Source organism: Mauremys mutica, chromosome 24 (assembly GCF_020497125.1).
Source record: "Mauremys mutica isolate MM-2020 ecotype Southern chromosome 24, ASM2049712v1, whole genome shotgun sequence".
In the NCBI taxonomy this organism is placed as follows: Eukaryota; Metazoa; Chordata; order Testudines; family Geoemydidae; genus Mauremys; species Mauremys mutica.
This window is the reverse complement of record NC_059095.1, coordinates 9,392,064-9,406,807: the sequence shown is the minus strand read 5'-3', so window position 1 is coordinate 9,406,807 and position 14,744 is coordinate 9,392,064. Positions and strand designations below refer to the sequence as shown.

The following is a 14,744-nucleotide window of genomic DNA, read 5'->3' as shown; positions in this document are numbered from 1 at the left end:
TTTCCTGCCCATAAAGCTGGGTCCCTCTAATTCAAGCACGTTAGCAGGGCAGCCTGGGGACACTTGCACTGCCTGTGCTGCATCTGCTAGAGACATGTTGTATTCATGACTGTTCATCTGGTTCTTTTCATCAGCACTAAATATACTGAAAGAAGAAAATAAATTCCATTGTGTTCCTACTTGCTAAGAAAAATTTCTCTCATCCTTCTGGCAAGGAGAGTGATTGCGTTTTTAACGTCTTTTGCATTTTTCAGTTGATATACACTATAATTTAGATTTTTCGCTACCACAAAAGAACTTAGTTACACTAACTATCTGACAGTGGGTTTTTTCCCTACTGAATCCCTCACTAATCAAGGTTCTAGAAGAATTTTCAAGCTGTCAGTAATTTTTCCCAGATGCAGCTCATAGTTGCTAAGAGTATCTTTTTGGCAATCCAATTTCTTGGCTATTAACAATCTGGGCCTTCACTATCCTGTGTGCTGGAGTTAAATATGTGCTGTGAATAGTGGGGGTGAAGAAGAGGCATTGCACTTCATTTTAAACAGTAATTCCTGAGAGAAGAAACAATATATTGCTGGGAATAAGCAGCTGATTAGTTTTTAAGAACTAACATGCTCATAAGATATCATGCATTGTCGGGATCATGATATACATCAACATGCTGGGAGTCCCTGAGTATCAGTACTATAATAGGGGGTATGGATCAGTGCTCACGTCACACTCCCCGTCAGTACCTGGCCTGGGCCAGGGAAGCTAATGATCAACTCAGCGGACCAAATTCAGTGATGAATCCTGGTCACATGCCACCTGACGCACATTGCACATACACTAAGAAGTACTAGAACATCAGAAGGATATATGGCTGCAGAACCAAAATTTCTTCATCCTGCCAGTTGTTTTCTTTCTCAGAACAAAGGGTAGTAACAATCTTTTCTCTGGCAACCAACATGGAAGTGTTCCTTGGAGATAGTGTCCTTCATTGAAGACTGTGGCATGAACCAAAGCAGCACACAGCCCCTCACTCTGCCCACAGTAACTGAATAATTTCTTGACCTGGGGTTCAAAATATTTGCTAAGTGTGTAAGAGGGGGATGTGATATCATTACTAGCAATACCACCCAGCAATTACATGTGCCAAGAGAAGAATGTTGAGTCCTTGTTAGTTACTGTGTTTGGGAAATCGATATGTATATCTACAAATATACAAACCAGAGTCTCTCTGGTTCAGATGCAGTTCTGCTATTTTTTAAGTTCTTCATCAATAATACCTAGCTCTTATATAGCACTTTCCATCAGTAGATTTCAAAGTGCTGTAAAAAGGAGATAAGCATCATTATACCCATTTTATAGATGGGAAACTGAAGCACAGAGAGGTGAAGTGACTTGCCTAAGGGCTGGAGATTAGTCTGTCCTTGGTATCTCTCCACCTCCAACAAAGTGATCCAGTTGCTCTTCTCCATCCGGTTACCTAGGGAGGTGGTAGAATCTCCTTCCTTAGAGGTTTTTAAGGTCAGGCTTGACAAAGCCCTGGCTGGGATGATTTAGTTGGGGATTGGTCCTGCTTTGAGCAGGGCGCTGGACCAGATGACCTCCTGAGGTCCCTTCCAACCCTGAGATTCTATTATTCCCTTTTCCTCTTACACATGAACATTGAGGAAGTTTTTACATGAGAGATTTTTCCAAAAAATATCCCTCCTGGACTAGTCCTAACACCAGTTTATCTGATGGTAGCACCAATGAGAACCATAGTGACCTGCTTGGCTACATAATCACCCACCAGTTTTAACCCTGGTGGTAGAACCAGTGGGGATTATTTTGTAAAATTCTCTATTGTGGGCAAGGCCCAAGTCAAGGATTTCAGAAGCAGAATCTCAGAAAGAAAAAACCTAAACAAGAATAAAGGAGATCTACCACACTGAATCTGCATATATGAATATGCAAATTAGGCCTCTGTTTCTTATCCATGGGCACTGGATCTGCTGTAGATGACAGCAAAATAGCAACTCTCTGCCAGAATACAGCCCCCAAAAGAAAGAAGCTAATTGGATTTGCATCACCCACTGCAAAACCCAGAAGTTGCTGGAATTAATATAAAGAAACAGGAGCTCAGCCCATGGTTGTCTTGGATGCTGAGACATTCAGCTGACAGCTCATTAATGTGGGACATCCCCATAAATTTAGAACCATTGAGAGGTCTGATTTGTCTACTAGCTATGCCTTCCCCAATGCTTTGTGCACATTAAATTCCTTATGCACTCCCATTTACTCATGCAAGCATTCCACCTTTGTGATCTTTTCAAATCTCATAAAGCACGAAAGGATAAGCACATCAATGAAGACCTCCAAAGAGCAGGCAGGTATCAGAGGAACTAATGTTGGTAACGCTGTTTTCTCTGAGGCTATAACTACACTACAGATACTACAACGTCCCCTGAGCAACATAGCTTGGTGGATCTAAGTTTTAGGTATAGACCCAGCCTGAGTCAGTGCTGATCTAATGCCTCAGGAACAGTGCTAAGGGATGTTAAATCGGGGCTGCCTTTCAGGTAACATACTAAGTATGTTTTTAACAATACAGGTCTTGTCTATATTACAACAATTATCTGGTTTAACCTCATGAGCAGAGAACAAACAACATTTGGCAGATGTTAGTTGTGTTGCTTAATGCACTGCTGGCAGGCACTCAGGGTATGTCTTCACTGCAATAGCTAGCTCGAGTTAGGCCAGGTCTACATTACAGACCTATATTGGTGTAACTACATCACTCAGGGGTGTGAGAAATCCACACCCCTGAGCGACATAGTTATACCAACCTTACCCCCCTTGTACGCAGCCCTACGTCAACAGGAGAGCTCCTCCCATTGACATACCTATTGCCTCTCGGGGAGGTGCCTTAATTATGCCAATTATGCACTGTACGTGAAGACAAGTCCTTAGTGTTCAAACCAACACTGGATTTACACAGTGATTTGATTAGCAGCACAGAGTGATCGAATTAGGCACTGATTAATTGTTGCATCCCCATAGCATTACTAGCTTCCTCATTTCAGCTTCGACCCCCTCCCTGACCCCTACTCTCAACAGGATACCTAGCTCAAGCTTAACGCGCCGCTTAACTTGAGTTAGAATTGTGTGTGTGTAGGTGGGAGTTGAATTAAGGGTAACACTCGAGTTACAACTTGAGCTAACTATGCTGTGAAGAGACACCCTCAGATATGATGGTGACAAGTGTGGTATAAATCCTATACAGAATACTTAAAAGCTTAAATTCCAGTTGAGCATATTTACATTCTTAGTGATGCATCCACACTAGCACTGGGCTACCCTGATTGTGGTACGTTGCTCTCTGGGTCTGTATCCCAGAATTCCTGGCACTGCTCACTAGCATGGTGCTATGCCTTCTAACTTCTGGGCAATTTGTGCTCAGTATTGTGAGACAGAACCAGGGCTACTCAAAGGAACTGTGCGGGGAGGAGGAGTTAAGGAATTTCCATAAATTCTTGTTGCAAAAAACAGCTCTGTATCCAGAAGTTGCTCGCTATGATATGGCTCACAAATGAACTTCACACAGTGTCCAGCACTACTGGTATGGTAGATGACTTCCAGCCAAACTGATGCCTGGACAGTAGAGTGCAGAAAGGTGACCAAGCCATTTTTTCAGTCACTGGTGTACTGTGGGACAGCAGTGGGAGGACTATTTCTATTTTATTGTGTTAGCACAGTAGTGAGATGGAGTCACACAAGCAAACAGTTGATTGAGCTAATTCCAGTTAAGGTTAACCCCTACAAGAAATCGGGATAACTTGAACAGACTTGATGATAAGTGAAAAGTCAACTGTAGCAAATTTGTATGTGTGACGGGCACATCCTACTGGATGAAGAACAAGTCAATTGATCTCTGCAGTCTAGACAAGGCCTAAGAGTTCACATTGCTCTATATTATGAACATGTAATGAGTTCGCATATTATGTAGATTTGTTATGGGTTTCAGATGTCATTACATGTAAGTGGTAGAGCAAGTTTTGCAATAAGAACAACCATGAATAACAAACACATTCTGAAAGCTCAATTTAGTATAAATGTTGGGCTACATTCTGCCCTCTTCCACCATGCAATTCTGTGATAAACCTGGAATTAGTCCAGATTTACAACCCTTTAACTGAGGGTAGAATTTGTCCCTTTGCCATACACACCTACTTAGTTTGTGATACTAATTTATAAGTGATGTATATTATACAGTGAGCCAACAGACACATTCTATAGTACATTTGGTGTACCTGCCTCTATCTACAGTATGGCCACAGTGGAAAGTTCCAGCATTAAGATATCAATTCAACTGATGCCAGTTCAAGGCCTTGGTCCTAATATTCCACATGATTCCTGGATCAAGCACATTATAGATCGAATTTTGATCTTTGGACTACTGAGACAGTTACACTCTCCTGGGACAATGGGGATCACAGACCCAAGGACGAAGTACGTGAGAGCAGGGGACAGTCAAGGGGATGAGGCTGTGGAACAAACTTCCAGAAATCAAGCGAATATGGTGGTTAACCACTGTTAAGAAATGCCATAAAACCTTTGTCTTGAAAAACACATTTCCATCATAGCAAAACTGTCACTCATAATGCTGATGTCCCACAACGCCCCCTCCCCAGAAAAACCCTATAACAACCAAACAAAAAAAACAAAACAAAATAAAACAAAAGCACCAATCACAAACCACTTCAAGCAGTGTTTTTACCTCAAAAAGGCAGGAGGAGCTACAGAGTCCATGAAGTCCACTAGGGACTTTTCTATTGCTATTGATTTTACATGGAAGGTGCTCAGATACTATGATGATAGGAGGCAGTATAAAACTCTAAGATAGATAGATAGATATGTTGTCAGTTCATTCATGTGGCCATAACTGCAGCATACAATCATTTAGAAACCTGCTTTCTTTTTGTAATGAAATAATGAAGATGCATTCAAAGGATAGCTTCCTTTGTGGTCATTTAACATCCTCAGATATTTTTCACAAGAGTAACGGGGGTTAATCATATTGTCCTGGCCAAATTCTAATTTGGGTAACTGCTTTCAACCTCCTAAACTCCCCTACAGTTTCAACAAAATGAAGTATTCTCTTGCTCTTCATAAATGAACAGTGGTGTATCTCAAGCTGACTGTGAAACCTCTGCAAAGACTACAGCTGATACAAATGCAGTTGCCCACCTCCTTTGTGGCTTAGGCTGAATACAGTAAGCCACAGTCCTACCACTGTGCTCCAGTCCTACCACTGGCTCCTTCTGCTGCTGCCAGTTTAAATCCTAATCTCCAAAACAATTAATGGATCAGGTTCAAGCTTCATTAGAGACCACATTTCAATCTATGAATCATCAAGGCAGTTATGCTTCTCTGAGACAATGCAGAACGAAACACTGAGGACTTGAGCTGGTCAGGAATGTCCTGGTGAAATGGTTTTATATCAGAAAATGTCGACTTGTTGGAACCAAAACTGTTTAAGAGAAGGGGTCAGTTTTGATGAATCTCTCAAATTGAACAGTTTTTGAAGAAAAAAAAAAGTCAAGCTTGTTGAAACATCACATTCTGACATTTTAGGGGGAGGGGAAATCATTTTTTTATTTCAAATTACTTTTTGTTTTGAAATCTTAATTAATTTATATTTTAAAAGGTACAAATAAAATGTTTCAAAAATTTACCAAAAGAAATGTTTTGATTGATTGGTTCCAACATTTTTCAGATTATTGGTTCATTAATATTTTTGAGATTCGGACATTTTGTCCTATTTTGGGACAGGAAACATTTCAAAATCTTGAAAACTCTCACAAGATGGAAAATTGTTTCCCACCTAACTCTACAAAGTATTCTTGGTTGAGGGAATCCAGCTATGGAATGAACTTCCAGAGGAGAGCAGATTAAAACAGAGTCTGACCACCTGAAGGAAATGCTGGACAACCTTCCTTTTTTATAAAGTTTTTCTATCATAACCAGAATGGTATTTACAACATCAGCCACTCCACTTCCCCCACCAGAAATCTCCACCCTTCCCTCCCCACGCAGAAAGATTTCTATAATCCATAACTGGTGTGCCAGAGACTCCAAGAAGGCCACACTGGATTTTGCTATTGCCAATCTATTTTATGTGGGAGGTGCTCATAAACTACAGTGGTAGGTAGATGTGCAGAACCTTAAAACAGATAGATTGATAGATTCTCTACTAGTCTTAGCTACATGCTTTACCATTAGACTACAACATAAGGGTGAATGTACCTCAGAAAGGTAGATAATTCCTCCTAATCAGGAGAAATGTCAGCAAAAACTGAGGAAAATCTCTGCAAAATCCCCATAATTTTCTCCATATTTTCCATTCTCTCCCACTTCTGCAATGTACTCGTGTCCCTTGTGACAAATCATTGTGCTGCTGTAACCATGGGTATATCTACATTACAACTGAAGGTGTGATTGGCTTGAGTAGGCATACTCATGCTAGCTTTCATCTAGCTAGAACAGCTAAAAATAGCAGTGAAGACGTGGTTACACCGTTTGCAGCCTAGCAATGCAAATAAGTACCCAGGGTCCTGGATAGGCTTGTACAGCCCATGCTGAAGCCTGAGCTGTTGCATCTTCATGCTAGTTTAGCAATGCTAGCTAGATTAAAGCTAGTACAAGTATGGCAAGCTGTAGTCGCACTTCTGACTGTAGTGTAAACTTACCCCACGTGTTGCAGGAGAAACATGGCAAACCTCACGCTCTGCAGCTTCTGTTGAGGGAGAGGGGAGATTATGCACATTAGTTACACTGAAGGAGTAATGTTCGATTTTTGCAGGTATATTTTGGAACCAAAACACGTTGACAGTGCTCCTTTAAACAAACAGCTGCAGGGAAGATGTTGTGTTCCCACTGTCATCCTGGGAATAGTTTAGAGACTATAGGTAAATAATGAGGATCGGTAGTTCCTTTTCTTTCATACTCAGCTATGATTTTTGTCTTTTCCTGCCCTCTGGTCCATTTTGTCATTCCCATGGCAGGAGCATTATCTGACCATTACTTGATGTCAGATCATTCTAGCTATCCTACAATGACGTGTATTTTCCTTCCTCAGCATGCCGTTTTTGGACTTGATCCCACATTAAGGATTGGTTGGTCTTGGCAAGGATCCTTTCCTCTCTTACGCTCCTCCGAAAGGGCCTGAACCAAGTCCCCTGGAAGTTAAGGGAAAGACTGTCAAATTAATTTCAGTGGGAGTTGGATCAGGACCTAGGTGAGAAGGGTCTCTCATACCTTTCTTAGCACTATCTTATCAAAATACTCATGCATTTTCCAATCTACAAAGATTCTAGGAAGTGTAATTAATTTGAATTTGTGTAGCAAGTTGTTCTGCCCACTTCCCTTGTTCAATGATGTAGAATGCAATTCTAAATGCACCACAAAATTTCCCCAAAGGGCATTTTTAAAGGTTTCCCTTGAAATGTAGTTCTACTCTGAAAAGTTATGCGGCCTCTGGCTTCATGGGGTTCTGTGACTCCAGATCACAAGAAAGTCAGTTCACAAGAAAGTAGCCATACCTACCTGAGGAAAAAAGGTGTATTTTAATGTGTCAACTAACACAAGTTAGCCAACTGGTTTTAAATGCCTAGTGTAGACAAGAGAGACAAGGTGGGTGAGGTAATATCTTTTATTGGACCAACTGTTGGTGGTGAGAGAGACAAGTTTTCAAGCTTACATGGAGCTCTTCTTCAGGCTAGGGAACTATCTTAGGGGAGGTCTACACAACAAAATTAAGTCGACCTAAAGTTATGTTGACATACAGCAACCACAGTAATTACATTGCTTTTGCATGTCCACACTACGCTCCTTGTGTCGGCGGTGCATGTCCTCACCAGGGGCGCTTGCACCAATTTAACTGTCAGTGTGGGGCAGCTTCTGAAAGGCAGCAACAGTTGATGTAAGCAATGCAGTGTCTACACTGACCCTGCATCGACCTAACTACATCAACCTAAGTGCTATGCCTCTTGCAGAGGTGGAGTTATTGAGTTGGCGTAGTGGGCAAGTTACATCAGTGGAGCTACATTTTAGTGTAGACACAGAGTTAGGTCAATGTAAGCTGCCTTATGTCGACCTAACTCTGTAGTGCAGACCAGGCTTCAGAGTGTCACAGCTAAATACAAGGTAGAGAAGATTGTTTAGCATAAGTAGTTATCATATATTTCAAGGGACCATTCAAGGTGAAGTGGCCCATTAATACCCCTCCAGTCACAGGGAGGAAAGGAAGGAAGGGAAAAGCAGCTGGTGGGAGCAGGGTTTGGAGTGGGTTATAGATTGTTGTAAAAAGCCATAAATTCAGATTCTTCATTCAGTTCATAATTTTTAGTGTCTAGCAAAGTCATTAATTTTAGCTCACAGGTTCATCTTTTGAGAGTGTGGTGCAAGTTTCCTTTGAGGATGAGGACTGATTGAGTGATCGCTTTGTGAAAAGTGTTCACCCACAGGTGATGCAGTTTTTGTCTTTTATCATTTTCCTATGCGAGTTCATTCTAGAGCGAAGTGATTGTCTGGTTTCACCCAGACAGTTGCTATCAGGGCTTTTAGTGCACTGGATGAGGTATACAACATGTTGTGACAGGCATGAGTAGGACCCTTGGATCTTCAAGTGTGCATTGTGGGGGTGCTGATCATTGTAGCAGTGGAGAGATATCTTCAGGAGCCTAGAGTTTACCTTGACCAGCTAAGACATATTAAAACTACAACTTGTTTTAAATACACAAGGATTTTAATTGGCGAGTTAATACACGTTAGCCACTCCATGTTAAAAGAATACAAGATCCTAGCTACACTGATCGTGTAGAGCCATCTGGAGTAAAAATCAATAAAACCTTATTTTAATCACTAAAGCCACAAATACGAATCAGAAGTACAAGATCTATAGAGTAACACAGTGCCATTTCGACATAGATTGGAACCATACTTTAAGAAGAAATTTTCTCTCTCAAAAGTTGACTATTATAACCCAACCTGTGCATCTCTCTAACATTAGCTTTCATGTTCTGGTATGAATTTATTCAAAACACCATCATTTTGCACACAAACTTTACCAGGGAGAAGACCGGATGCAATTTATTACCCCCAGACCTGGCTTTGAAGCATATATTTCTGACTAGTATGGGAGCAGAGCATCGGAGTAATGTCAAAAATCCAAAATTTGTTGAGAACCACCCCACTCATTAATTTATTACCTCCTTAGACCTCACTTCAGATGTGGGAATGTTCATGTTGTACATGCTACATACATTTTCTCTGCTAAAATCTTCCTCATTCTCCAGTCATTTCAGATGGCAATAGTTTTAACTGTGCTAGCTAGATTGGCTCTGTACTGAGTCCTTGATCTATGTTTTTTTTAAAATTCAAAATGGCCTGGGGCAGAGTACAGAGAGGTCTTTAATAAAATGAGAGCCAGAGAGGTCCCGGGCAAAAGGTCAGAAGAGAAAATGGCTGAGTTGTAGTGAGCACTGAGTCCAGGAACAACTGAAAGCCAGAAAGGAAACTCGTATTCAAAGCCAATGCAGGTGATCAAAGACAGGAAAGATACAATCCCTCCCACATTCTGAAGTGAGAGAATAGTCTGGCCATTGCATTGTGGACTCCCTGGAGTTTAGAGGGTGGTAATTTAGGAAAAGTGTTAAAGAAAGAATGGCAATATTTGAGATAAAGAAAGATTAAGGAATTAAAATATTTTTGACGGGAGCAGGCTCAAAGAAAAGAAGTATCCTGATAATATTCACATACAGATAAACTGAGAAGTTGACAATTTACAGAGAAGGAAGATGTAGGATGAACAGTTCCAGAGGAAGAATGACACAAATGACTTGTTTTGGGAGCAAAGTTTAAGAGATCAATAGTGGAGCCTGAGACAAGGGAAAAAGAAGACTCTTCTCCAAAACGGACTTCAGTCCTTGCAGCATGTAGATACTAAGGCCCTTATGATGACACTAGGAACTAACAGTCAGGACACGGGGCTAGAGGAAAAAGAGAAGTGTAGAGCTGGGAGTTATCTGCATGGAAGTGATGTTCACAATCAAAGCTATCAATGAAACCTCCCATAAAAAGCAACTCTATGGAGAAGAACAGAGAGACAGTCTTCAGACCCAGTTCCTAGAAGAGGGGTACATGGAAAACTAAGAGTAGCAGCTAGCAGTGAAATTCAAACCAGGGGACAGTGATGGAGTCATTACTGTTACTTTGACAACTGAAATTAAATACTTCTAGTCCATTTTGCTCTGCAAACATCTGACATCAGGCTAATGAAACTGTTTCTGTGTCTAGAATAATTTAGAATTTTGGTTAATTTTTTTCAGATGTCACTAACTTACCCATATTTTCATCCCTGCCTGTTCCCTATGAGTTGGCTACACATACTATGTTAATGGATGACATGTATTTTTGTATGTTCCCCTACAGACTTCAACAAACTTTCAAAATGTGATGATAGTCAGGGGCTTATTTGGAGCCTTACACAACTGAGGAAAATAACTTGTCTTCAAGGCTTAAAAAAATTAAAAACTTTTGTTTTTTTGGTTGTAAACATGACACTCAAACTCACCAGCTGCGCTGAGAGCCACATCTGAGGAGCTTTTCTCAGTGAATTGCCTGCCACAGACAACAGTTCCTTTCAGGAGCCTCAACCACAGCTGGGCTGGTGGCTAGTAACTGCTGCATCTAGCACAGCTGGGCCTGTGGCTCATTTGCAGGAGTCACTTCATATGATGTTGCCTTGCCAAGGCTTCTTGATGTGCAACTGAAAAGTGCAACCAACTTTTCTGTGCCATGTTTCTCGTGCACGCTAATCAGCAGCACATTGCCCTGTCCCCTACTGGACTCATGCGTCCCCATGGAAGATGAAGGGCAGTTTAGCTCAAGATGACACACTCCATGCTGAGACCAGCGCCTGGGGCACGTAGGGAGCGGTGCTGTTTCTGGTGCCCTGTGTTCTGGAGAGGCTCTGCCGCCAGCTGGCTGAACTGGGGTGATCCATTTTGGGAGCTGTTGCTCTTGCCCTGGTGGGATGGGACCAGGGACCCTGCAGAGCTGGCGCAGGCGGGGGGGTGACAATGGGCATAGTGGGGGGGGGGGTGCTGAGAGCCATTAAATCAAACTGTCCACCCTACAGATGATGGAAACCACTTCAAGCCAAGGGCTGCACCAGCCCCCCCCAGTGCCAGCACCTGTGGGGCAATGGGAGCCGCGGGTGGGAGCACCGGGTTCCCCCCGGGAAGCACCAGCCCCCCCAGTGCCAGCACCTGTGGGGTGACGGGAGCCGCGGGTGGGAGCACCGGGTTCCCCCCGGGAAGCACCAGCCCCCCCAGTGCCAGCACCTGTGGGGTGACGGGAGCCGCGGGTGGGAGCACCGGGCTCCCCCCGGGGAGCACCAGCCCCCCCAGTGCCAGCACCTGTGGGGTGACGGGAGCCGCGGGTGGGAGCACCGGGTTCCCCCCGGGAAGCATCAGCCCCCCCAGTGCCAGCACCTGTGGGGTGACGGGAGCCGCGGGTGGGAACACAGGGCTTCCCCCGGGGAGCACCAGCCCCCCCCCCAGTGCCAGCACCTGTGGGGTGACGGGAGCCGCGGGTGGGAGCACAGGGCTCCCCCCGGGGAGCACCAGCCCCCCCAGTGCCAGCACCTGTGGGGTGACGGAAGCCACGGGTGGGAGCACCGGGTTCCCCCCGGGAAGCACCAGCCCCCCCAGTGCCAGCACCTGTGGGGTGACGGGAGCCGCGGGTGGGAGCACAGGGCTCCCCCCGGGGAGCACCAGCCCCCCCAGTGCCAGCACCTGTGGGGTGACGGGAGCCGCGGGTGGGAGCACCGGGTTCCCCCCGGGAAGCATCAGCCCCCCCAGTGCCAGCACCTGTGGGGTGACGGGAGCCGCGGGTGGGAACACAGGGCTCCCCCCAGGGAGCACCAGCCCCCCCCCTAGTGCCAGCACCTGTGGGGTGACGGGAGCCGCGGGTGGGAGCACAGGGCTCCCCCCGGGGAGCACCAGCCCCCCCAGTGCCAGCACCTGTGGGGTGACGGAAGCCACGGGTGGGAGCACCGGGTTCCCCCCGGGAAGCACCAGCCCCCCCAGTGCCAGCACCTGTGGGGTGACGGGAGCCGCGGGTGGGAGCACAGGGTTCCCCCCGGGAAGCACCAGCCCCCCCAGTGCCAGCACCTGTGGGGTGACGGGAGCCGCGGGTGGGAGCACCGGGTTCCCCCCGGGAAGCACCAGCCCCCCCAGTGCCAGCACCTGTGGGGTGACGGGAGCCGCGGGTGGGAACACAGGGCTCCCCCCGGGGAGCACCAGCCCCCCCCCAGTGCCAGCACCTGTGGGGTGACAGGAGCCGCGGGTGGGAGCACCGGGTTCCCCCCGGGAAGCACCAGCCCCCCCAGTGCCAGCACCTGTGGGGTGACGGGAGCCGCGGGTGGGAGCACAGGGCTCCCCCCGGGAAGCACCAGCCCCCCCAGTGCCAGCACCTGTGGGGTGACGGGAGCCGCGGGTGGGAGCACAGGGCTCCCCCCGGGGAGCACCAGCCCCCCCAGTGCCAGCACCTGTGGGGTGACGGGAGCCGCGGGTGGGAGCACCGGGTTCCCCCCGGGAACCATCAGCCCCCCCAGTGCCAGCACCTGTGGGGTGATGGGAGCCGCGGGTGGGAACACAGGGCTCCCCCCGGGGAGCACCAGCCCCCCCAGTGCCAGCACCTGTGGGGTGACGGAAGCCACGGGTGGGAGCACCGGGTTCCCCCTGGGAAGCACCAGCCCCCCCAGTGCCAGCACCTGTGGGGTGACGGGAGCCGCGGGTGGGAGCACAGGGTTCCCCCCGGGAAGCACCAGCCCCCCCAGTGCCAGCACCTGTGGGGTGACGGGAGCCGCGGGTAGGAACACAGGGCTCCCCCCGGGGAGCACCAGCCCCCCCCCAGTGCCAGCACCTGTGGGGTGACGGGAGCCGCGGGTGGGAGCACCGGGTTCCCCCCGGGAAGCACCAGCCCCCCCAGTGCCAGCACCTGTGGGGTGACGGGAGCCGCGGGTGGGAGCACCGGGCTCCCCCCGGGGAGCACCAGCCCCCCCAGTGCCAGCACCTGTGGGGTGACGGGAGCCGCGGGTGGGAGCACCGGGTTCCCCCCGGGAAGCACCAACCCCCCCAGTGCCAGCACCTGTGGGGCGATGGGAGCCGCGGGTGGGAGCACAGGGCTCCCCCCGGGAAGCACCAACCCCCCCAGTGCCAGCACCTGTGGGGCGATGGGAGCCGCGGGTGGGAGCACAGGGCTCCCCCCGGGGAGCACCAGCCCCCCCAGTGCCAGCACCTGTGGGGCGCTGGGAGCCGCGGGTGGGAGCACAGGGCCCGCCCCCGGGGAGTGACTCCCTCTGCCCCAGGCCCCACGAGAGCGGCCGCCCTCCCGCCTAGCGCCCCGACAACGGGCCCAGCCCCCTCAGCTCCACGCTGCCGCCCGCCCGCCGCCTCCTGCTGCCTGACCCCGGCAATGCGCCGGCTGGCCACGCCCCCACCCGCCTCCTATTGGCCGCAGCGCCGGCCAGTCAGCGGGCGGCAGAGGGGGGCTGGCGATTCCCGACGGAAGCGCCGCCTCCTGGAGGCGAGCTGAGCGCCCATTGGCGGCGGAGGCTGCCCGTCCGGGCGCGTCTGTTTCCGGTTCCGTGGGGCGGGCTGGAGGGGGGGGAGAGGCAGGGACTCTGCCTGTGAGTGACACACAATGAGGCGAGGGGCCGCGGCGGGGCCGTGAGGGGCCGGGACCGAGCGGGGGGAAGCAGCGGGCCCAGCCATGGACAATCAGGTGAGGAGGAGGAAGTCCGGCGTCCCAGACACGGGGAGAGTGAAGGGGCGAGAGGCCCCTCGCCCCCTCAGCGGCATGGGGGGGAGGGGCAGCAGCCGGGCTGTGGAACCCCTCCCCTCAGAGTCATAATGGGGGGGAGGGGCAGGAGCGGGGCTGTTGCCCCCCCTCCCCTCAGAGTCATAATTGGGGGGGAGGGGCAGGAGCGGGGCTATTGCCCCCCCTCCCCTCAGAGTCATAATTGGGGGGGAGGGGCAGGAGCGGGGCTGTTGCCCCCCCTCCCCTCAGAGTCATAATGGGGGGGAGGGGCAGGAGCGGGGCTGTTGCCCCCCTCCCCTCAGAGTCATAATGGGGGGAGGGGCAGGAGCGGGGCTGTTGCCCCCCCCTCCCCTCAGAGTCATAATTGGGGGGGAGGGGCAGGAGCGGGGCTGTTGCCCCCCCACCCCTCAGAGTCATAATTGAGGGGGAGGGGCAGGAGCGGGGCTGTTGCCCCCCCCTCCCCTCAGAGTCATAATGGGGGGGAGGGGCAGGAGCGGGGCTGTTGCCCCCCCTCCCCTCAGAGTCATAATTGGGGGGAGGGGCAGGAGCGGGGCTATTGCCTCCCCCATCCCGTCAGAGTTGTATTTAGGGGGAGGGGCAGCAGCAGCAGCAGCGTTGTTGCCCCCCCCTTCAGAATCATAAAGGGGGGAGGGGCAGCAGTGGGGTTCTTACCCCTCTCATCCAGTGCTTAATTTGTTCTAGGGCTTGCTAGGGCTAAACCCTGGCACTTTTCGGCTTGGCAGTTCAAAGCCCCGGCACCTCTGGGCTTGCTGCATCAGTTATGAATGTAAAAATACGGCTTGAGGCCTGGCACCTCTTTCATTACAAATTAAGCTCTGGTTGCCCCCTCAGAGGCATAAAGAGAAGGGCGGCAGCAGGGCTGTTCT

General features: G+C 49.1%; 1 protein-coding gene and 1 long non-coding RNA gene across 6 annotated transcripts in view; one reads left to right on the top strand and one right to left on the bottom strand.

The window, feature by feature from the left end:
• The window catches only part of LOC123356035, a 35,020-nt gene extending 24,343 nt beyond the window's left edge, over positions 1 to 10,677 (bottom strand). Inside the window, exons 1-2 of the long non-coding RNA XR_006575277.1 lie at positions 10,604 to 10,677; positions 6,720 to 6,766 (exon numbers count right to left, since the gene is read on the bottom strand). This is a non-coding gene — a long non-coding RNA (uncharacterized LOC123356035). The remainder of the gene's footprint in view (positions 1 to 6,719; positions 6,767 to 10,603) is intronic.
• Positions 10,678 to 13,751: 3,074 nt separating this feature from the next.
• Positions 13,752 to 14,744, top strand: part of MLLT1 (MLLT1 super elongation complex subunit) — a 58,974-nt gene continuing 57,981 nt past the window's right edge. For all 5 annotated transcript variants that reach the window (XM_044998975.1, XM_044998973.1, XM_044998974.1 and 2 more), the window contains exon 1: positions 13,752 to 13,821. In XM_044998975.1, coding sequence (XP_044854910.1) covers positions 13,810 to 13,821 — 12 coding nt within the window. In that variant the 5' untranslated portion in view covers positions 13,752 to 13,809. The remainder of the gene's footprint in view (positions 13,822 to 14,744) is intronic.